General features: G+C 45.5%; 2 protein-coding genes across 4 annotated transcripts in view; one reads left to right on the top strand and one right to left on the bottom strand.

The window, feature by feature from the left end:
* Window positions 1–740: 740 nt before the first annotated feature.
* Window positions 741–21,474, bottom strand: AP5M1 (adaptor related protein complex 5 subunit mu 1). Of its 3 annotated transcripts, none has more exons than XM_061612489.1 (8): window positions 20,044–21,474; window positions 15,512–16,160; window positions 14,146–14,373; window positions 11,099–11,238; window positions 10,049–10,134; window positions 9,263–9,378; window positions 8,919–9,015; window positions 741–3,626 (listed from the first exon to the last, which is right to left on the bottom strand). In XM_061612489.1, exons 1-8 carry the CDS (start codon window positions 20,109–20,111, stop codon window positions 3,559–3,561), a joined length of 1,452 nt encoding a protein of 483 aa, XP_061468473.1. In that variant the 5' UTR covers window positions 20,112–21,474; the 3' UTR covers window positions 741–3,558. The 3 variants fall into 3 exon arrangements, with proteins under 3 accessions (XP_061468473.1, XP_061468472.1, XP_061468474.1); XM_061612488.1 differs by lacking the exon at window positions 741–3,626 and adding an exon at window positions 7,128–8,285 and having other exon boundaries at window positions 20,044–21,470; XM_061612490.1 differs by lacking the exons at window positions 741–3,626; window positions 14,146–14,373 and adding an exon at window positions 7,128–8,285.
* The window catches only part of EXOC5 (exocyst complex component 5), a 35,425-nt gene continuing 33,089 nt past the window's right edge, over window positions 21,020–23,355 (top strand). The window contains exon 1 of the mRNA XM_061612487.1: window positions 21,020–21,514. Coding sequence (XP_061468471.1) covers window positions 21,398–21,514 — 117 coding nt within the window. The 5' untranslated portion in view covers window positions 21,020–21,397. The remainder of the gene's footprint in view (window positions 21,515–23,355) is intronic.

Below are 23,355 nucleotides of genomic sequence, written 5' to 3'. Positions count from 1 at the left end.
TCGGTTCTCTCAGTTTCTCATTTTTCCAATCTTAAATTTGGTTCTTCAAATTTCTGCAGCAATTTGCATTTTTTTTTTTAAAAAAAACCCTCATGAAAATTCTCCAGCATTTTCATGAGAATGTTTCCTACTAAACGCATTTTTGCATGCAGTTTTGGCTAACACACACGTTTTTGCAAGCAGTTCCTCCTAATGTAATGCATTTTGGTATGTTATTTTATTAATATCATTTTTATGCACACTTTCCCATAATGTATGCATTTTTGCAGAACTATATGACAACGTTCAGATAAGTGCGAATTTTGAAGGATGGCTGCATTTCACTTCTCATGTTGTTTCAGAAAGTGCAAATTTGATAGGTTCAGCTTTAAATGCGACCTGAATTGAATTTCTGGCCCATCCCTGCTGTGCACACACTTATTACCATCTTCACTACACCTGGCAGTTTCTTATGCACCTTTCAGCTTACTAAGTTTACACTCTTCCTATATCACACAACAGCTGCATAAGCTTTTGAAACCTTCATGGGAATGGTCTTGGCTTAAAACCAAAGGAGTTTATTTTAAAAATGTTTAAAAATATCTCCACAAGCTTGAAGTAGTTTGCACCAAAAGAACAAAAAACAAAAAAGTGTTATAAATTACACTAAAAGCATGTGATTTGAGGAAGATTTTATAGCCTTTTTTTAAAGTCTTCAATCTATTTATACAATTTATGATGTTGGACTCCCAGTTCCCATCAGCCCCAGCCAGCATGGCCAATGGTCAGGGATGATGGCAGCTGTAGCCCAGCATTACATTAGCTATCCCTAATTTATATCCCACCACTCTCCAAAAGTGATCTTGGGACAGGTGAAAGCAGTTTAAAATACAACATCATGAACACAGAAAATAAAATGCAATTAAAATCACAATCTCCAATCCGTCTATTAAATATTATTGTCAGTGTACATATACATCGAAGACACAACCAATTCAGGATGATATTTTTTTTCTGGCTGGCACCAAAGATAGGCAAAATCCATGCTGGTTGAAGCTTGGTAGGAAAAGTGTTTGACAACTGAGGTATTGGCAGAGTGGCTCTCAGGCAAGCAAGGGATAGCCAATGTGGTGCCCTCCTGATGCTAATGGACTACAACTCCCATCATCTCTGACCATTGGCCATGCTGGCTGGGGCTGATGTGAGCTGTAGTCCAGCAACACCTGGAGGGCACCATGTTGTCTGTCTCTGCTGTAAATCCCCTGATCTCAGTCAATGATGGCACTGCCAGAAAAGCCTCCCTAGGCAACTTCCAAGGCATTATCTGAAGAGGCCCTCCTTCAAATAAAAGGTTTTCTGATTCCAGGAACGGTTGTCGGCATTATTTTAAAAAGCTCCTTCTTCAGCCTTCAGTATTTTGCTAAGCAGGCATTCATAGATTTGGAGAAAAACAATAAATAATTTGTATCTGTGCAAAACCAATGCTCTTTGGATTAGGGAACTGAAAGCTATGCTAAAACTGGAATAACAGATTATCCATTCCTAAAGTGCTAAACCTGTGAATTCCTCTTGCCAGCTTTTATCGTTGGGTTCATGACAAGCCTTCCCTGCTGGTGTCTAACTTCAAGAATGCCTGTCTGGAAGCATGCGAGGCTATATAGCAGGTGTCTGATTTCCTAATCATATTTCTTGACACTTAACAGAATTTACCCACTTCTGTCTCTAGAAGATGTCTGAGATTCCTGAGGGTCCCTCATGCTAGCAATTCATGTTCACCATCAATGCAAAGTGTATATGTATATATACATATATATATATATATATATGTAGGCAAAGAACGGCTATCAAAGAAAATGAATAAAATCCATATTGAGATTTTTTTTTTAGAAAATGATTGAAGTTTGAACCCAAGAAAGGACTCTTAGAGTTTCTTATAGCTTAGAATAAGAACGTGTCAATCACGATTAAGCTTCTGGAATTGGAATCCCTTTGAAATGCAGCTGTTTCTCCTTTAATTGTGGCAGCGGACTTGGAAGAAAAGAAAGGTCCAGCCTTCAAGATGAGTCAGGAATACAAAATAGCTCCGGATTAGTTGCAGAGTTCAAAGGTCGGTAATTACACTAAGGAGTTCCCAGACACAGAGAAAACATTAAACAGGTCACCTACCAAACGGGAAACAGACTTTTGTCTTCCACCCTCCCTTCCTTTTCTCGTTTCGTGAAAGAAATTGTCTTGAAAAGATAGGTTTCTAGACAGAATCAAAAGGAGCGCTGGGATGACCAGCTGATCTCCTTGGGATGTGAACAGGGGTGGATTTGCCCTGATAAGTGAGGGGAGTCTGCTACAGAGAGCAATGGGCTTTTTCTGCCCAACAGGCGTTTCAGTCTGGTTGGCGCCAAGCGGCAGGGAGTCTTATGCTTCCTTGTGTGCACCCTTGATTTCTTCCCCTGGGGATCATCTGCTCATTCCTAGACTCCTTTTCGTTCTGTGCCACTTGAGCTAATCACTTTCAAAGCCAGTAAAGCAAAGTTGAGGAAGGCTCCAATCTCAAGAAATGGAACGTCCGCAGCTCAGTGGTAGAGTGTCTGCTTTTGCAAGCAGAAGGTCCCAAGTTCAATCCCCGGCTTCTCTAGGTAGTGATGGGAGTGTCCTCTCTGAACTCCTGGAGAGCTGCTGCCAGTCAGTGTAGACAGTGCTGACCTAGATTCAGTAGAAGGCAGCTTCCTAAGTTCCTATAGCAGCTTTTGGAACAAAATAATAAAAGATGTCTACTGGATTCCATACAGAATGCCAACATCCTTCAGGCTAATTTTCAAAGTTTAACTCTCAGATGCTGCTGACTTAGGGATGGATGAATCTGTCAACTTTGGGTTCTCTTGCTTTCCCAGTCTTAAACTCTGTTCTCTGCATTGCTGCAGTTTGCAATATTTTTTAAAAAACCCTCTCATTAAAATTCTTCAGCATATTAGTGCAAACTTCTCCTAATAAACACATTTTTGTAGGTAGTTTTGACAGACACGTTTTTGCAAGCAAATTTCCCTACATTTTTCTGTTACTCACAACAAGGAGTTATTTACTGATTTTGGTTATAATAATAATAATAATGATAATGATAATTTAATTTATGTGTCGCCTATCTGGCCAACGGCCGCTCTAGGCGACGTACAAATCAGTTGCAGTAAATGCAGCACAATAAAATACACATAAAATACAATATAACAAGGAAACCATAAATAGGAATGATAACAGTTCAGAGTAATAGGCAGTTAGTCCTGAAAATTAACCCTCCCCGGAAGTCCCAAAGGCCTGTCTGAAAAGCCAGGTCTTCAAGGCTTTGCGGAAAACATTCAGGGAAGGGGCATGCCGAAGATCGTACGGGAGGGAGTTCCAGAGAGTGGGGGCCGCCACTGAAAATGCCCTCTCTCTAGTCCCCACCAACCTAGCTGTTTTAGTTGGGACTGATTCTATCGCTGCTGTGTGCTATGGTCTTGTGTTGTCTCCTCCATCGTCGTTGCTGCTGTGCTCTTCGTTCCGGCGCTGCTGGACTCTGCTTTCTTCCTTGCTGTGGTTCGGCCGCTCTTACTGCTCGTCGGGGCCGTGGCTGGTCGTTGCTGGGCGGCGTGTTTCCACTCTACCGCCGCTGCGGCCTGCAAAATTGTGTTTCAGAAACAAGAATTCAAATACAACTCTGTGTGTGTGTGTGTGAGAAAGGGGGACACATGAAAACATCAGTGTCAAATTTTGCACTATGAAAAACTGATTCTTTTTTTTAAAAAAAGTCACTGAGAATATGTTTGAAAAAATGTGGGGTGTTAGATGGATGAGTGGGAGAGTGATATATATTGTTCCCTTCAGGATATTCGCATTCATTCACAAGGCATGGTCATAACAACATAAGAAGAGCCTGCTGGGTAAGGCCAGTGGCCCATCTAGTCCAGCATCCTGTTCTCACAGTGGCCAACCAAGTGCCTGGGGGAAGCCCGCAAGCAGGACCTGAGTGCAAGAACACTCTCCCCTCCTGAGGCTTCCTGCAACTGGTTTTCAGAAGTATGCTGCCTCTGACTAGGGTGGCACAGCACAGCCATCATGGCTAGTAGCCATTGATAGCCCTGTCTAATCTTCTTTTAAAGCCATCCAAGCTGGTGGCCATTACTGCATCTTGTGGGAGCAAATTCCATAGTTTAACTATGCGCGGAGTAACGAACTACTTCCTTTTGTCTGTCCTGAATCTTCCAACATTCAGCTTCTAGTATTATGAGAGAGGGAGAAGAACTTTTCTCTATCCACTTTCTCAATGCCATGCATAATTTTATACACTTCTATCATGTCTCCTCTGACCCGCCTTTTCTCTAAACTAAAAAGCCCCAAATGCTGCAACCTTTCCTCGTAAGGGAGTCGCTCCATCCCCTTGATCATTCTGGTTGCCCTCTTCTGAACCTTTTCCAACTCTATAATATCCTTTTTGAGATGAGGCGACCAGTACTGTACACAGTATTCCAAATGCGGCCGCACCATAGATTTATACAACGGCATTATGATATCGGCTGTTTTATTTTCAATACCTTTCCTAATTATCGCTAGCATGGAATTTGCCTTTTTCACAGCTGCCGCACACTGGGTCGACATTTTCATCGTGCTGTCCACTACAACCCCGAGGTCTCTCTCCTGGTCGGTCACCGCCAGTTCAGACCCCATGAGCGTATATGTGAAATTCAGATTTTTTGCTCCAATATGCATAATTTTACACTTGTTTATATTGAATTGCATTTGCCATTTTTCCGCCCATTCACTGTTTGGAAAGGTCTTTTTGGAGCTCTTCGCAATCCCTTTTTGTTTTAACAACCCTGAACAATTTAGTGTCGTCAGCAAACTTGGCCACTTCACTGCTCACTCCTAATTCTAGGTCATTAATGAACAAGTTGAAAAGTACAGGTCCCAATACCGATCCTTGAGGGACTCCACTTTCTACAGCCCTCCATTGGGAGAACTGTCCATTTAGTCAAGTCCATTTTTCAAGACCCAGTTTTATGAGCCATCCCTCACCTTTGTCTATTCTGCTTCATTGTAGGGATGGGGGAAGAAATTAGATTCTGTTCACGTTTAAAGCTGAATTTATCATATTAACAGCCATCCCTCAAAATCCATACATTCTGAATTTTGCAATGCAGTTCTGCAACTAACCAATTTTTACAAAAACATGTAATGGGGGAAAATGTGCATAAAAATAAATGTTTTAGTGAAAATTGTCATGCATTATACTAAAAGTTGCTTGCAAAAATGTGTAATTATTAAAAACTGCATTGTTGTTGTTATGTGCCTTCAAGTTGATTTTGACTTATGGCTACCCTATGAATCAGCCACCTCCAATAGTATCTGTTATAAAGCACCCTGTTCAGATCTTGTAAGTTCAGGTCCGTGGCTTCCTTTATCCAGCAGTATCTCGTGTTGCAGTCTGGATACTCTGTTCGTAGGTGGTTTACCATTTCCTTCCTCTGAGTCTGGATGCATCTTAGTCTGGTGTCTCAGCTTTGACCATTCTGCCTTCGGTGCCCTTGCTAGTATAGCTTATTGGTCTAGACGACACTGCTTTCACCTTCTTCGACACTCTCAAGCCCCCGCACTGCGTTAAGGTGTGCATAAAAATGTATTTATTAGGTGTAGTTCACACTAAAATGCTGAAGAATTTTCATGAGGATCTTTTTTTTTAAAAAAAAGAAACAAAACCACAAAATGCTGGAGAAAGGTGGAGAACTGAATTTGATTGGAATAATGAGAAACAGAGAACTGAAACTGATATAACAGAATCAAAGAATAGTAGAATTTGAAGAGGCCTATAAGGCCATCAAGTCCAACCCCCTGCTCAGTGCAGGAATCCAAGTTAAAGCATACGCGAGAGGTGGCTGTCCAGAGGCCTCTTGAAGGCCTCCAGAGTCGGAGAGCCTCCCGTCTCCCGAGGTCATTGGTTCCATTGTTGTACCGCTGCAGTTAGGAAGTTTTTCCTGATGTTCAGTTGAAATCTGACTCCCTGTAACTTGAGCCCATTATTCGATGTCCTGCACTCTGGGATGATCGAGAAGAGATCCTGGTCCTCCTCTGTGTGGCAACCTTTCAAGTACTTAAAGAGTGCTGTCATATCTCCCCTCAGTCTTCTCTCCTCAAGGCTAAACATGCACAATAGATTCTTCCATCCCTTGTCTCTTGGTATCCTTGGCACTAGCCTCCCCTTGATCTTTGTCTTTCCTTTCTTCCCCCACCCCCTTTTAAACAAATCCCTTCCCTTCCTTGTTTTCTCTCCTTGTTCTTCTTTCCCCTATTTCATTTGACCTCCTCTTCAAACCTCTTTTTTTCCTCTCTCTCCATGTCTTTTCAAAATCTCTCTGCTTTTCTTTGTTCTGTTCAAAGCTCAGTTTCTGACCATTATCTTGTATAATGCTTAAGTATACCTGAATACATTTTACAAACAATACATGGAGCAGGAAGAAAGGGCAGATTAGCACCCTGCCTTCCGATTCGGTGAAGATGGAGAAGGGGCATAGCTCAGTGGTAGAGCATTTGCCTGCATGCAGCAGGTTCCATCCATGGCATCTCTAGCCAGGATTGGGAATGTCCCTTGCTTGAAATCCCAGAGAGCCGCTGTCAGCATAGACAATACCGAGCTAGATGGACCAATGGTCTGACATAGTGAAAGACAGTCTCTCTCTCTCTCTCTCACACACACAAAAACCCTAGGCTTGGCAGAACCTTCCTCTGGCAACTGCTTGCATTTCCAAGGAAGGCTGAAGGATGTGCAGCTATGAATTATATACACTGCGTAGACCACACCTGCACTGCAAGTACTCTCACTTCTATTTGAAGCATTTTGGAGAAGCATCCGCATTGCCTATAGCACTCCTGGACCTCTTCCCCTTGCAAAGGTTCTGTGCGCAGGTTTAGAAGCAGAAAAGGAAGACTTAGGGACCAGCTGGACAAGACAGGGCCACCATTCCACGTCTGTCTCATTCACATATATAAAAGTAGAGGGTGGATAGGGTCTAACCGTTGCTTCAGACGTCTTGTAAAGACGTATCTTTTGGCTAGGTTTTCCCTGACCCATAAGATCAGACCCAGGTTTTGTTTTCCCTGAATTTCTTACTAATAACAACAACAACAACAATAATAATTTTATTATTACCTTTCCACACAGTGTCTCAGCATTGTACAATAAAAACAGCTAAAAGCACACACATATACAAAAAAGCAGATATACTTAAAATACAAAGTAGACACCCATGGCAGAAACCCATTCCTCTAGCTGGGGAAGCCCATCAGCCTGAAAATATTTTCAGTCCTTTCCGGAAAGTACAGATAGTGGACGCCTATCATATCTCAACAGGAATGCTATTCCACAGAACAGGCAGCCACACTGAAGCCCTGCTCTGAGATTCCCGCGGAGAGGGCTTCTAATATCTTTGGAACTTGAAGTTCCCCTGCAGACCACAGTGACCTAATGGGTACAGTATATAAAGCGGTCTCTCAAGTAACCTGGGCCAGAGCTGCACAGGGCTTTATATGCTAGTACCAATACCTTGAACTTGGGCCGGTAGACATGTTTCGGCAAGAATGTCTTTATTAAGGGCTTATTTTCTTATTTCTTAGTGAACTGATCACAAAACCTTCCACTACAAAAGAATTTGTAGGGCAATATCTGCCTACGAGCCATTCTTGCTGAAATGTGTCAGGCATATTGCATAAAATTATCTTCTTGGATTCTTTCACATATATTTTTCCTTTTTGTTCATTATTGTTGGATTATTCCCATTTCTGGGTGAGTACCAAAATGGCTTGGCTAAATATGAGAGAGGGAGGTGCTTAACAGGAACAGTTCAGAAGAGGTTTTTCTTCATATTTACATCCCAGTCCATAATATTCTGATATCTAGTTTTTTTTAGAAAAGCAGGACAATTTGCATAGTGCCAATGATATATATTGTGTTGGTGAAAGAATGCATACAGTATACTTGACTACAGGTAGCTACAGACTACCCAAGGGTTGGATAATGGCAGCTATATAGCATGCATTGTCTGAAACAATGCAGGCAAGATAGAAGGGAGGCATTCCAAACAATAAATATGTTATTAAACTACAAACAAACAATTTGTTGTTTTCCCAAAAACAAGAGCTTAAGATAAAACATTTCAGTACATTTATTTTTTTCCCCATTTCTAGTACAAAATTGAGGGGAAATTAGAAAAGCAAAGTTCTATACACAACAGGAGCTGGGGCTTTGGAATTCCAGATGTAGTAATCTGAAGAAACCAATTCTCGAGCTAAAATTAAAACAGAGAGGAAAAAAAATAAGCTACTAGGCTTTTGTTGTTGTTACGTGCCTTCAAGTCGATTATGACTTATGGCGACCCTATGAATCAGCGACTTCCAATAGTATCTGTTATAAACCACCCTGTTCAGATCTTGTAAGTTCAGGTCTGTGGCTTCCTTTATGGAATCAATCCATCTCTTGCTTGGCCTTCCTCTTTTTCTACTCCCTTCTGTTTTCCCCAGCATTATTATCTTTTCTAGTGAATCATGTCTATGTAGCCAAAGTATGATAACCTCAGTTTCATCATTTTAGCTTCTAGTGATAGTTCTGGTTTAATTTGTTCTAACACCCAATTTTTTTCGTGGTCCATGGTATCTGCTACTAGGCAGTACCTCAAAAAACACAAATAATTAAAATATGTCTTAAGATTTTAAATATTTCATAATTTTAAGAACAGAGATGTTTCTGTAAGACAAAACAAAAGGTCACAATATTTTTACTTACCAAATTATATTGTTAAATGCTAAATTCTGCAGAATGTAATTTTGAAATTGCCAATTCATGAAAAGTTTGCCTATTTACATTTCTGCTTCCTAAATGTGTTCTTTCAATAGGTAAAATTAACTGATGTTAGTGTGCTCACCTGTACTGATCTTTGGTTTTCCCGATGAAAAGACCTGGATGGAATGCTGGTCCGTGTAACACCCAGTAAGCGTGAAATCGAGGATTCTAAAATAAAGCTAAGCACAGCCAAGCAGAAAACACTGAGAGAGAAGCACAGACTCTTAATTTCTCCTGAAACACCCCCCCCCAATATTCTAACAATATACATATAATCCAGACTGAAAGCCCAAAAGATCTTTCTGAATGAAAGCAGCAGCCAGGCTCCTTCATTTTTAGGGATACGGATGCCCCTTCCTCATGGGCTGCCACAGGTGGGCAGCTAAGACCCAGTTTCCCTGGCATTCCTGGTAGATGATGGCTTACTTTGATGTAGGCAGTGCCTCCGGTACACACAGGATCAACTGGCTGCTCCTGGCTCACAGCACCAAAAGCAACAGTCCCGGAAAGGGAAATTTCTAACGACTTGGGAAATTTTTGTCCTTGAAAAAGGAAAGAAAGGTTTCTAGAAAGATTTTAGAGCAACTACTACTACTACTATTAATAGTTAATATTTATGTATCATTTCTCCAAATAAGCCAAGAAACCTAGGCCAGGGACCACATGATCACCAGTTCCTGAAGGGACCAACCACAACCTGAGAGAAGTGTTGGGACAGGCTGACTTCTACTTTCCCTTGGGTACTTATGACCTGCGTGCCCTGAGGGAGGGCTGAAAAGGAGCAGCCCAATCCAGGAAGCTAGCACTCTTTAAATCAGAGCCGCTCCCCCCTTTCTAAATGGAGGGAGCAGATCCAGACTTCTTCTTCTTATCCTTACATTACACGTGGGGATTCTGAGGGCCAGTGGCTTGTCTAAAGTAGCATGTATTGAGGTTAGGCCTTCGATGAGGACCAGCCAGTTCCTGGTTCATAGTTCACGCTCTTGGGCACCAACTCTACACTAGAGAAGTAAAAGGAATCCATGTCAGCAAAGCCCACTGAGGAGGGAAAGGGCTTTAACATGGACTTGGCTAAACTGCTTTCTGCAGCCCAAGAATAGATGTAGAAGTCAGCCAAGTGGCTGTGATGGCTTGTCTTTTCATACAGGCTCAACAAGGTGCCCTCCCTCATCCAAGGGGTGGGGGAGAGAGAGAGAGAGATGTTTATCTTACCTATAATCCAAACCAGCAAGCTTTTCTCTTTTGCTACTTCAAGTTGGCCATAGCTGACTTTGTATTCCAAGTGCGTAATGGGTCCCCTGTGAACAAGAGAAGAACCAGCCAAGTTACAGCAACCTGGGATTTACTTGGAACCGCTTTGTTAACTATTCGCTAAGTGCAAAAATGAACTCTTTCTATATGAGGTGCGCTTGGTATGAATTAGAGCCAGTGTGGTATAGTGGTTCAGGTGCTGGACTATGACCTGGGAGACCAGGGTTCGAATCCCCACACAGCCATGAAGCTCACTGGGTGACCTTGGGCCAGTCACTGCCTCTCAGCCTCATGAAAACCCTATTCATAGGGTCGCCATAAGTTGGAATCAACATGAAGGCAGTACATTTTACATTTTGCCGGGCCTGGCATCCAAGAGGTCTTCTGTATCTTTAAAAGTTGTGCAGGGGGGAGGCAGAATTCCACCTTGTGGTTTTTCCTATTACAGGGTTCCAAGAACACCTGCACTTGGCTGACTTTCTCTTCTCCTAAAGATACAGGATCAGTCTCAGGGATTGAACCTGGCAACCCTAGTGCCATCAGTGTTTTCAATAGTCCTTGCAAGTAAACCTACACTTTGCTAGCCCAAACCAGTGTGTGCGTGTGTGTGTGAGAGAGAGACAGACAGACAGAGACAAAGACAGAGAGACAGACTCAATCTCTGGCTAGCATAACTGTTCATATGTCTAGCCAGGCCCTAGTAGCTTCCTTACAAGTAGGTTGAACAGCTTTTCTTGTGAGAAAGCTAGATTAAAGGTAACAAGAGGAGGTAGATCAGCATGGCCCATGGTCAGGGATGATGGGAGTTGTAGAGGGTCACAGATTCCCACCACTGGGCAAGATGTTATCTGGTCCTCTACTCTGTTAGCTTGGCTGCTGCTGTTGAATATTGTTTTTTGGTTTTAACACTGTTGTTCCAATGACAATTTTTACATGCACCCAATGATGGAAACATGGCAATTCTTGAAAATCTCATTCCCAGAAAAAAGGGGACGATTGTGTTATTCTCACCTGTTGAAAAAGGGAACACGGGCTTCACAGTATTCAAAAGTGTTTTTCACGCTCTCATGAAGCTTCAGGTGAATGGTGAACTTCCACTGTAATTCTTCCTCTTTCAGCTGATAAAATCCCAAAATAGGTGGAACAGGTACCTGGGTGGGAGGAGAAAGTCCAAATTCTTTATATTCATATTTTAAGACCATTTTGTGCGTTTTATCAATTGTTGTTTAGGGTTTTTTTAGGTTGAGTTGTAAGTTACCCAGAGGCCTCCTTGAGCGCGTATGATAAAAGAATGAAAATCCTAAAATAAAGTGAAATAAATTAAAAAATGGGACAACAGCTTCCAGATGTCAGATATAAACTCTCTGACTGCTAAAAAGTAAGATAATTAGGCAGAAAGTGCTTAATTCTGATGGAAAATAGGAATTAACAACTCATTTGCAAGCTAGATTCTCTAAACCACCGATCAGCAGGGTGCTGGAAATATTTCTAGGATGAAGGCCAAAAACCTGCCTGATACCACGCTCCAAGCATGTAATGAGATGGACAGCCGTTGCTAACTTGCAGATTCCTTTCAGAGTCACAGAAATGAGGGGAGACCATGCACTGTCATGAGAGGCCAAGTTGTTGTACAGGGAAGTATGGTGGCAACCTTGCCATTATTCATACATGTAAGTTGCTATTCTTGGGCCGCCTTTTAAAAACTGGCTGGAAACTGCAGTCGGTCCAAAACAGGGCCACAAGGTTATTAACCGGGACCGAGTGGTTTGATCAAATTGCACCCGTGTTCTGTCAGCTGCACTGGGCTCCCAGTCCATTTCCAGGCCCACCTTTTAACCTTTAAAGCCCTAAACAGCTTGACCAGGCTACCTGAGAGACTGCCTTCCCCCCTGTGTACCTACCTGAACCTTAAGGCCCTCTTTGGTAGCTCTTCTCTGGGTGTTCCTGCTTGAATGAAGTGAGGTGGGTAAGCACCAGGGAGAAGGCCTTTCCCCTGTTATAGAATAGCCTTTCAAGAGAGGCTTGCCTTTCTATTTATCTAGGCCTTTCAAACCACTTAGGTAGTCTGGGCACTTTGTTTTTAAAACCCTTTTTTAATTTTAGGGATGTGATGAGTCCTGTTTTGTTGTATTATATAGTTTTCTCCTACCTTTTTAATGATTGTGTATTTTACTTTTTTTAAAAGAAGTTATTTACTATAAGCTGCCCAGAAAACTTTGTTATGGGGCAGCATACAAATACCATAAATAAATTAATGAAGCTGAGCCCACATGCATAAATTCTATATCCATTAAATACTTAAGACAATTATTTTTACATTGGTAACTGTAGGTCAGGTTCCTGACAGATGCTACTGGAGGCCGCCGATTCATAGCGCCGCCATAAGTCGCAGTCGACTTGGAGGCACATAACAACAACAACAACAACTACTACTGTAGGTCAGACAGGCAATCATAGAATAACAGAGTTGGAAGGGGCCTATCAGGCCATTGAGTCCAATTCCCTCACTTCTGTATGCTTTACAAATCTGGCAAGCGTGCCAGCCCAAACTCTCTCCTGTTCATTCTCCCTCTCTCTCCTCTCTTTCTCCAGATCAGGTCGTTTCCCAATCTGTGTAGAAAGTTTGGTCACTGGTCTTCCTGGGGACCCTTATTTTGTTTATCCTGTTCTAGATGGGGTTACACTCCCCTTGAAGGAACAGGTTCGTAGTTTGGGGGTCCTTTTTGACCCTTCCTTGTCGCTCGAGGCTCAAGTGGCCTCGGTGGCACGGAATGCGTTTTATCCATCTTCGTCTGGTAGCCCAACTACGCCCCTATCTGGACAGGGACGACCTCGCCTCCGTTGTTCACGCTCTGGTAACTTCTAGATTGGATTACTGTAATGCGCTTTACGTAGGGCTGCCCTTGAAGACTGTTCGGAAACTTCAGCTAGTGCAAAATGCGGCAGCCAGGCTGCTGACGAGGACCAATCGGTCCACGCATATAACACCTGTCCTGGCTCGCTTGCACTGACTACCTATTTGTTTCCGAGCCAGATTCAAGGTGCTGGTGTTGACCTATAAAGCCTTACACGGTGTGGGACCGCAATACCTTGTGGAACGCCTCTCCCGCTATGAACCTACCCGTTCACTTCGTTCAGTATCTAAGGCCCTCCTCCGGGTACCAACTCACCAGGATGCCTGGAGGACTGTTACTAGATCTAGGGCCTTTTCTGTGGTGGCCCCCGAATTGTGGAACAGCTTACCGGAGGAAATACGCCTGGCGCCTACGGTTCTTTCTTTTAGGCGCCAGGTTAAGACCTGGCTATACTCCCAGGCATTTTAATGTTTAATGTTTTAGTTTAATGTGTTCCTCTTTGTTACTGATTTTATTCTATATTGTATTTTAATCTCGTTTTGTACACCGCCCAGAGAGCTATTAGCTATGGGCGGTCTAGAAATGAAAATAAATAAATAAATTATTTTTATGACCCATGCCACTTCCTGTGATGGGCTCAAACCCAGAAGCACCCACAGCTTTCTGCAGGTCTCTCTCCTGCATCTACCTTGCCCTCTGGCCAGTGGAGGTGGAGACATAATGCAGCACCTTGTCCACCAGCCACACCAAGAAAGCATTTTGCAGTCTCCATAATGGATTTTACTGTAGAACTATTTTATGCCTCATTACCGTTAGCAGAAGGGGGTAGGGAATGGACCTGCACAGGCAGCTGAGTCGTCCAGCTTGAGCGAATAAAATTGGACTGCTCGTCCCAAGTGTGGGCCTGATTAAAGTGCTCCCTCTGGGTTTGGGGGGGTCCTCGGACAAGATGCCTCCAGTGGCCTTCTCCCTCATCCAGTTTACCACCAGGGACGCCGGCTGCGCCTTAATCTCACTACTGTTGCTGCTCAACTTGCTCATCTCCACCAGGCCAGAGGGTGGACGAGCAGGTGGGCAGGCAAGCAGCTGCAAGGAGGAGGGCAGCAGGGCCAGGGCTTTTGCCAATGAACTCCTTGTGGGGGTAGCGACTTTGGCAAGCACATAACTATGCTGATCCCTGATGCCAGATTCACGCCGCCTTACCTGGGAAGTATAAAAACACAGATCAAAGAGGTCCGGAGGAGGTATTAAAGGGAATTTGTAAGGTCCACTGAAAGCTGAGTCATCCATTACGTCAACACTACTGGAGGTCAGAACGGCAGAGTTAAGGGACATAACACAAGGATGGACCAAAACATCTTGGAGAGGAGAGCCATTGGCAGGGAGGTTCAAGCCGACAGTCACGTTAGGAGCAGTGCCTTCGATGTCACACTTCAAAGACAAAAACAAAAGTCTTCAAAGCACCCCTGGATATCCATGAAAACTGGAACCGATCTCTTTAGAGAATGATCTTCACAACTTCTCAGAATGGTTTATGTAAAAATAGCTATAATGGCAAACTCAGGGCTCCGTTTCCTCTGTTTGTTTTTTTAATTCGGACATCATGAACAATAGATAACAGTAGCAGATGGCGTGGTGGGGTGGCGGCACTCACCAGACTTCCCAACAGCTGAGTCGCTGCTGCTTACTGGGAAGGGGAAGTGGCGAGGTGGCAGGGAGGTCGGAGCAGTGCAATTGCATTGGCAGAGCCAAACTGGTGCTCCTGTTGGTGCGTTTGGTACTGCACTGACCTCTTTGCCACCTCGCCCCTCCCCTTCCTGGTCAGCAGCAGCAGCAGCAGCAGCAGCTCAGCTTTCAGGAGGTCAGGTGAGCAGTGCCACCCCACTACGTTGCCGGCTACTGATAGTTACTATAAACCAGGGTGGGGAACCTATGACCTTCCAGATGTTGATGGACTACAAATCCCATTAGTCCTAGCCAATGGACAATGGTAATGAATGATGGGCATTGTAGTCTAGCAAAATCTGGAGGGCCATATGTTCCCCACCCCTGACACAATCTATGGCTGGCAAGCCTATTTCAAACCTTGCTTTTCCATTCTGGTTTGTGAGCTGATTACAAGGCATGGCGTGTCAATTCAGGCATCACACCAAGCCACAGTTAAGCTTTCTTAACTATGGTTTGCTATGAAGTTTGAATTGAACCAGTGTCTCTCAGCTTAACCTATCACACAGGGCTATTATAAAGATGAATAATATATGGATTGCATGCTGAAAACTATACACTGAAAAATGATATAGAAATTATTACATGCACCTTTTAACTCTTATTAAGTTAGCAAAACTAGGAATGAGGTATGCAAGGGCATAACCATAAACTGAGATTTTTCAGTCTGCTTTAGTTCACATATCTAAAAAAAGCAGCAGCTTCTCTGTGGCATGCTCAAGCATTAAAATTATTAAGTTCAGCTTCCCCATATGACAAGATAAAAAAGAGCTGAACATTTGCTTTTCCAGGTGCATTCATGTGTCAAATAGGTTAGAGAGATTTGGAATGGAAAGTGTCTCACCTTGCAAGTTACAGTTCCATATACCTGCCACATGTCCACCACATCCCTTTTGTCATACTGCACAGACTTTACTTTTTCAATGATACAGACATTAACTTGAGGTTTCCCCTTGTACGTGCTGGTTCTCCAAGCCGGCGGTTTCTGAGCATGGCTACTTGGAGCGACGTGACTGTTTTCCAACGACAAGCCATTCAAGTTCCTATCCAGTGGGGTGCCAAGGGGACAGGCCTGCATAAGCAAGCCTGGGAGTTGGCCAATTTTAGCAGTCCTCTCTGCTTTGCTCTTCTGACTGGAGTTCATGAAAGCCAGCAACCCGGACAAGATGGCAAAAGCCTGAGAGATCCCACTGATGCTGATGAGAGGTGGGTGTGGCGTGACGGGCTGCTCAACCAACGGGAGGCTGACATAAATCAACCCACTCTTTTGGAAGGCCACAACAGGCCAGAGATCGCCACTTTCTGCCTGAAGGGCATAGACAGAAGTCTTGTTGATTTGGGAACAGCCATCCCTACGCTCTATAAAGTTTTGATCTTCATCGGTCAGTCTCAGTTCAAAAAGCAATGCTTTAAGGAAAGAACTATCTTCCGGCACAGGGGCATAACTTGCTCCATTGAGGCATTTTGCTCGCTTTTCAACTGTGGGGTAACGCCTGCAATGTGGAAAGATATACAACAGGAACATCAACATTCTGTTACTCAGCTAACAGTTACGAATACAGGGCAAACAGGACAAATGAGCTAAGCGGAAGGCACATCAAACAAATCCTAATCACAACCATCTTCCATCTGGAAACCTATGTCCTCAGTGTGGGAGGCTGTGTGGATCCAGAATTGGCCTCCACAGTCACTTACGGACCCACCGTTAAAGACCTTATCTGGGATGACAATCTTACTCGGCCACGAGTGATCGCCAATGATGATGAATGATGCCCCAAAGTGGGCTCAAATCAGTATACTGAAAGTGATTAGTTACATGGCACAAAACTGACACTACACTGGGCCAACACTAAAGGCTGGTTCACCAGATTTCTGTTCCAGTTCCCATGCTGGCTCCCCTTGACATATCACATGTGAGGAGAGTGGTACATCCAGACACCTATAAGCACAATGGCTGTTTTTGCACAGTCTTCCTTCATCCTTTTCTGAGGGCTAACTACAGCATGAACCAGGCCATTGTACACTCAGGCCTCCATCTGAAGCTCCCACTTCTCACATTGTTATCTATAAGGAGGGAAGTAAGGCCTTGCAAACACTCAAAGGTTTATGATCCCACACTGATCCCCGAGTGGTTGCAACCCCATACTTTGGGAAACCCAGAACCCTGCATGTTCATAGGTCTATTACTAATAAAACAGGCAAATTGTTTATGCTCACCCTTCTGTTCTTTGCCTACCCCCTAAATTTGAGAAACATGACTTGTATTTATTGGTTCTGATTTGTCAACTGATTGTCAGCTGCTTCAATATCCTTCTTTATTAACTACAGTTTTGTACGTAATTCTCCTGTTAATTGAAGGGGTAAAGAAATATCAAACCCTTGTAATATCAACGGGAGAGCAAAAAACTTTTTTTTTACATACGGATTTAACTACTACGTTGTACAGTAATTAGTTTAAAAAGACTCCACTGTCAGAAGCTTGATTTTTTTTCAAAATTAATTTAATTCCAAAATGTCAAGTTGACAGTGTCACTTTAAAGTACAGTAGGAATGAACAAAAGGGGATAATTGGCATTATGTAGAATCGGTGTTTGAACCTGGCATGGTGGAAGGTTTTTATTTGTTGTCTTTAATTCCCTTTTTGGCTGAACGATGGCTGAAGTGTTCCTGAATCTACAATGCAGACTACTATTACTGCTGTACCTCAATAATCACCATCACAGTTTGTGTAGAGATTTCACAGAATCAGCATCTGCCCTTTCTGTTTCTCGTTTTAACCCTCCCAACGTTCATGTGAATGTAGGGGAGAACTGTGGATGAAAGAGTGTGCTCTTGTTCATATACTCACCAGGTCTTTGCATACTGGAATAGCTCGGGCCCTTCTCTTCTCCCATCCATAACATGGGCCAGGGCCAGAGCCAGAGGGTGGCCAGGTCGGGCCTTAGCCGAGGGCCCCTCCTAAGGGTGGGTGGGTAGCGCTCTCTTCTGCGATTTGCAGCAGTGTTGGCTCCCGACCTTGCAGCAGATTGCAGAGAGGGAGCTCCCAGGCACCCCCCTACTACTGCGCAGGCCTTTGATGCCTGCCTAAATGCCCCATCTACCTTTTCCTTGAAGTGAATGCTGGCTGGACTGAGGGCGCATTGCTTGCCATCAACCAAGATGGCACCGAGGTTTCCCTAACGGGCTGATGCCCCTGCTGTCATCTTGGTCGACGGCAGGCATGTGTGTACAGCACGGCCAGCATTCACTTCAAGGGAAAGGTGGGTGGGTGGGTGGGTGCTGGGGCAGGCTGGAGCACAAGGCCCCCAGCATGCCTGGCACCAGGAGGGCATTCCAGGCAAAATGAGGCGTCTGCATGATTATGCATCCACGTGCCACATACATATAATATGTAATGTCATATGCACAGTGATTAGAGGGGTGTTGGCCACTCCTTCACCATGCGAAGAGCTGTCTAAAACCCTAGAGAGCTGCTGCCAGTCAGTGTAGACAACAATGAGCTATGGGGACCACTGATCTAACTCGGCATAAAGCAGATTCTGATGTTCCTGTGTGAACATATGATCCAGCATAGTGTCCCACCCAAGGTAACCAAGAATTTGGACCCTGTGGGAAGACAGGAGAAAAACAGGGCCAGACTACTCATTATGTTTAGCACACAATGACTGTCTGACGTGTTTCTGAGCTACGGTTTGTGCCACCATATCTGCAATATGGAAGAGCAGGTCACCAAGATGTTTTCTGTCTTGTTTGTACTATGACCTTGACAGCCGCCCCAGAAAAACAGGGCAGGGATCCACAATTCTGCTTGCTACTGAGAGTATTCCACCACCTTCTGGTGAGTTTAATGAGCTCCAGACTTTTTTTCCAGCTATGAAGTTAGGGAAGATGCAAGGCTCACTCCTGCAATTATGTTGGCCTTTGGAGCAGCTCAGAGACATGGAAGCATTAAGAAATTGCTCATGGTCTGAGTTCCTCCTCGGGTTTTATGATTGCAACGTTCCACTGGCAACAGCCACATCTTTGATCCTGTTCAGGAGGACATTATTGTGCATAAGGCTAGCAATCCTTCTTGCTATGCCCTCCACGGTTGCACAATGCAAACTCTGAAGCACAGACACAGAAAACACACATCTGAAATAATAAACAATCACTTCCTGCGGCGCCTCCAGTGTACACCCCCCCCAAATGCAATGTTAGTGCAACAGACTCAAAGAGGATCCACTTTACTAACATAGGAAGAAGCCTTATTGGCCAGTATTGTCTACTCTGACATATAGATTTTATAGAATTTTAACTCATGATTTCCGAAAAGGATCTTGGAATATCGTTTGCTATAAAGCTATCCCCTGCATGCACTCCAGGCCACATTTCCCCCCCAGTTTATAAAGTATTTGGTAACTGCCCTCTCACAAGACATCAGGACCAGTTCTTTGGGGAGAGGGAATGTTGTGTAAATATACCCTTTGTTTTCAGATGCTCTGATTAGCATGTCATTATGACAAGTCACAATATCACCGGTGGGCTGGTTCATTTAATGTAGTGGATCATCTACAGAGTATCTCACGCTAGGAATCCCAAGGAAAACTGGATTGTAGAAAAGCTACGTAGGAACAACCACCAAGAAAGCTGTCTTACAGCAGATCACACTATTTGCCCATCCAGCCCAATACTGTCTACTCTGACTAGCAGCAGTTCCTCGGGATCTCAGATAGAGAAGGGTCTTTCCTCATCACCTGCTACTACCTAACCCCTTTCCCACCACAGATGTCAAGGATTGAACCTGGAAACTTCTGGATGCAAAGCATGGTGCCTTAACACCGAACGATGGTCCTTCCTGTACACAGTGGCTGATGCGCTCTACAGGATGTCCCTACTCATGAGGGCAGTTCTGCTTCCCATTAAAGCCGAGAGAGGGCAGGAAACTGCCACTGGGTGACTGGGCAGTGGAAAGCACTTATTGACCAGTTCTATTTCCATCGTATCAGCAAAACATGAACTCGTGGTTCAATCCAAAATTATGATCTACTCATTGCCCATCATGAGGCACAGCATTAAACACAGAGCCTTTCATTAAAACCATGGTTTAAGGCCGCAGAGGTGAGCATACTAAGATGCACATGACAGATCTTAGAACTAAAGAACACATCAACATAGCCAAGTTGCTTCAGGGATGGAAATAGTGGTTAAAGTGTTGGGACTATGACCTGGGAGACCAGGGTTCGAATCCGCACATAGCCATGAAGCTCACAGGGTGACCTTGGGCCAGTCACTGCCTCTCAACCTCATGAAAACCCTATTCATAAGGTTGCCATAAGTCGGAATCGACTTGAAGGCAGTGCACATAGGTTCAGAACAGACCTTGTAACATATTACCTGGAAAACAGTATGGTGCCACCTGCCCCTTGTTCGTGGCTGATTAGCCAGAGTCCCCTCAAGGCCATTGCAGGGAGCTAACGGGTCGCAAGATCACCATATCCAGGATGGCCGCACAGCCAAGGAGCTTCCTGTTGCAGGCATCATTTGGGTGCCAAGGCGAATTCCTGAGCAGGAGTTCCTCCTCTTCCTTGACCCCAGCACCACCACTAGCTTCCTCGCCGGAGGAACAGGCACAACCAAAATTCCTCAACCAAAATTCAGCCCACAGATCAGGGCACTCCTTCTTAGCTGTGCCCCCTCCCTGCCAAATCTAGCAGAAACTCCCACTGAAGTTTAGGGAAACATTCGTTCCCTGGGGAGCAGTCCCTCGAAAGGTCACAGACACCCCTGCCCCAAAAACAGGTCCAAGAACCACTCTCTGTCTGCCCTTGTATACACCCCAATCAAAAGTCCCGCTATGCAGAGCAGCAGTCCTCTTATGCTCCAGACCCCAGCTCCCTGGCTGGGAGAGTCCTAACTCTAGTTTGAGGACCCCCACCCCACAGGCTACTCCCTTGCAATTGGAAACATGCACCCTAATTGCACCCTTGCAATTCTAAGCATGCACCCCACCTTCAAGGGTCCAAGAAACCCTTCCACATTTCTGCTAGACTTCTCTACAGACAGGAAGGGTCGCCTTTCCCTCCGAAGCTCTTACCAAAAGCCAGACTCCCTTGCAAGCGCAGTGCGGTCCAGAACAGCCCCCCCTCTCCCGATTCCTTCAGCAGATCCCGCCCCCCATGAAGCTTAAGGACCCCCTTTTTACATCAAAGCACCCCTAAACTCGATAACAGCCTTTCCCTGTATATCCAGGAGACCCCCCTTCTTGTACCAGAAAGAGAACCCCCCTTCACTCTTACCAGACTCCCTTATAGTTATCAGGGGAGCCCCCCACTATTTAAGACCCCTCAGAAAAAACAGGCCTTCCCCCTCCCCTTAAGCAGAGCCTCATTTCCCATCGCCTCAAGAAAGCCGTTTCACCCGCACAGAGCGGGGAGGCCCTCAAAGGAGGCCGTCCTCGGGCCCTCCTCGCGCCAGCCGGGACCTCCGGGTGGGCGGCTGACTGACTGAGGAGACCCCACTCCACCGGGCCTCTCCCTTGCACCGAGGCCCGGCTTTCGGGCCTAGGCGTCGGAGGAGGCAGCGGCTGCTGACTGAAGCGCTTGGGCGGAGCTGCGAGTGGGAGCCGCCCGGGAGGCCTGTGGGTTGGTTTCCGGAGAAGGAGGGGTTGGAAGTTGCCGCCGCCGCCGCCGCCGCCAGGGCCCGTCAGGTCGAGCTGCGCCGCCGCCGTGGGGAGAGCGAGCGGGAGACAATGGAGGAGGCCTGGGCTGGGCGCCGTGCGGGGGGCCTGAGGGGGCGGCTGCGGGACAAAGAGGCCGAAGCAGGAGGTGGCGGCACCATGGCGGCCGTCACGCCCGAGCTCTTCGAGGTAAGGGGTGCGGGCATATCCGCCAGCAGGAGAGGATGGCGGGCCGGGGGTGCGGGACAGCGCCCCGTCTAGCCTCTCTGCCGCCGCTGAGGGGGAACGGAATGGGGCCGGGGTCCCCTCCGCAGGAGGCCACACAATAGGGAACGGGAGCTGTCAGCAAGGCAGGGAGGAAGGATGGGGTGTGTGAGTGAGGGGGTGATATGTGGGGTAGCCCCAGAGGGAGGGGAGCTTGCTCCTACTCTTTTTTGGGGGAGGAAATAGGCAGAGATTTTGGGGGGGAGTACTGAGGACAAGGCAAATGATGGGGAAGGGAAAAAGGGTGTGTGAAGGGCCAGCTTCAGCAGGAAAGGGGGTGCAGATGAGACACGCACGCCCCACCTGATGAATTGGTGCTGAACTGCCCTACTGGGGCTTTAGAGGGGAAATAGGTGCTTTTGGGGGTGGGGTGGAGGGTAAGATTGCGTAGATGGGCAGGGGGTCTCTCTAAAGGGGAGATGGCCAGCCAGGCGATGGAGAAGGGAGCTGTCAGTGGGGCACTTAACGGAGACCGCAATGGGGAGGTAAGGAGAGGGAGTGTGGGGTGTATATTTGCAGGTATCATTGGCATAATAGTTAAATGTTAGATCCAGAAAGAGAGGAGGATATGGGGGTGGGGGCTTGAGAACAATGGGGCAGGGAGATGTCATTTGGGTGTCTAGTAGGGTTGCTATCTCCTCCACCCTCTTTGACAGCCACGTGAAACGGAGAAATTCAGCAAGCCAAGTTTTTCCAGAGATGGAGTTGCAGTGACGGGGCGGGCAGGGGGAATGTTTCTGCTGGGTTATTGGCTGCTTTGCTAGGATAAATAAGCAAATAAAAAGTTAAAAGTTAAAAGTTGGGAACCCTTATGTTTGGCACAGGTCACATGAGAATGTGACTGAGGAGTGGCGAAAGGTGGATGGGAGTTGGGGAGACACTCTTCGGGGGGATCGTAGAAGATTTTCAGTGTGTAGCAGTCTGGGGGCGGGGAGGTGAGATGCTGCCATAGGGTGTTCCTGTAACAGTGTTGATGTTCAACCAGAGGGAAGAATTTAGGAGCAGTAAAAAAAAAAATTTTGGACCTGGCGCTGCTGTTGCTAACAGTTTATAGTTATACCACTGCTATAGCTATTTATGGGTAGGTAAGTGGGTGGGTGGAGATCCTAACAGTTTGATTGACAAATGGCCTCTTAGCCCACGTCCCTCAGGTAATTGGGGCATTCAAGCCAGCCCCAGACCTTCTGTGCTGTGGGTCAGGGGGTGACTGGTACCCATTGGGACTGGTAGAAAGGAAAGCCAGGTCAATGGCAGGCAGAACCTGAGCCTTTGACTAGCAGGGCCAACTAATTCCAGTTTTGTCTCCATCCTCTTTCCTGATGAATTCTACAAATGCAACACTGAAACTCAGAAGGAGGACACTGACACCCAGTGCCACCCCCTGGACTGGTTGTAAGTAAGAAGACAGGCTGGAGGGGGTTGTCTGAGAGCAGACTGGCAGTAGTGGAACAGTGCCCCACTCACCCTGTTGGACCAGCCTCACTGATCTGGTCTTGAGAGCCACATTCATTGCAACCCTAAGCTGCTGAAGAAGTAACATACTAGTTTGTATTAATAGATTGTCTAAGGTTCTCATCTTTTCCTTTTCTTCTCAGGGCTTCCTCCTGTGTCTGTAACAACTGCATATCAGGCAGAAGTTCAGCTGGCATGGAGATGTGAATTCATTTGCTGAATTTCCTCCCCTCCTGTAGCTGTTCAAGGCACAGGAGCTCTGCTAGGGAAGAAACTGGCAGTCTGAAATTCCCTGTTCACATAGCAGTGTGGAA

The sequence above is a fragment of the Rhineura floridana genome, chromosome 2 (genome assembly GCF_030035675.1).
Source record: "Rhineura floridana isolate rRhiFlo1 chromosome 2, rRhiFlo1.hap2, whole genome shotgun sequence".
Classification (NCBI taxonomy): Eukaryota; Metazoa; Chordata; class Lepidosauria; order Squamata; family Rhineuridae; genus Rhineura; species Rhineura floridana.
The sequence above is the reverse complement of the archived record's forward strand: the minus strand, read 5'-3'. Positions and strand labels throughout refer to the sequence as shown.

Coding starts and splice junctions, on each gene's coding strand:
- AP5M1 (XM_061612488.1), bottom strand. CDS start 20,111: ATGGCCTTGAGGGGACTCTGGCTAATCAGCCACGAACAAGGGGCAGGT. Junction 11,239..14,145: donor TGTGTTTTTATACTTCCCAG/GTAAGGCGGCGT, acceptor CCTCCCACCCAG/GTACCTGTTCCACCTATTTT. Junction 10,135..11,098: donor CGTGTTCCCTTTTTCAACAG/GTGAGAATAACA, acceptor TCTTGTTCACAG/GGGACCCATTACGCACTTGG.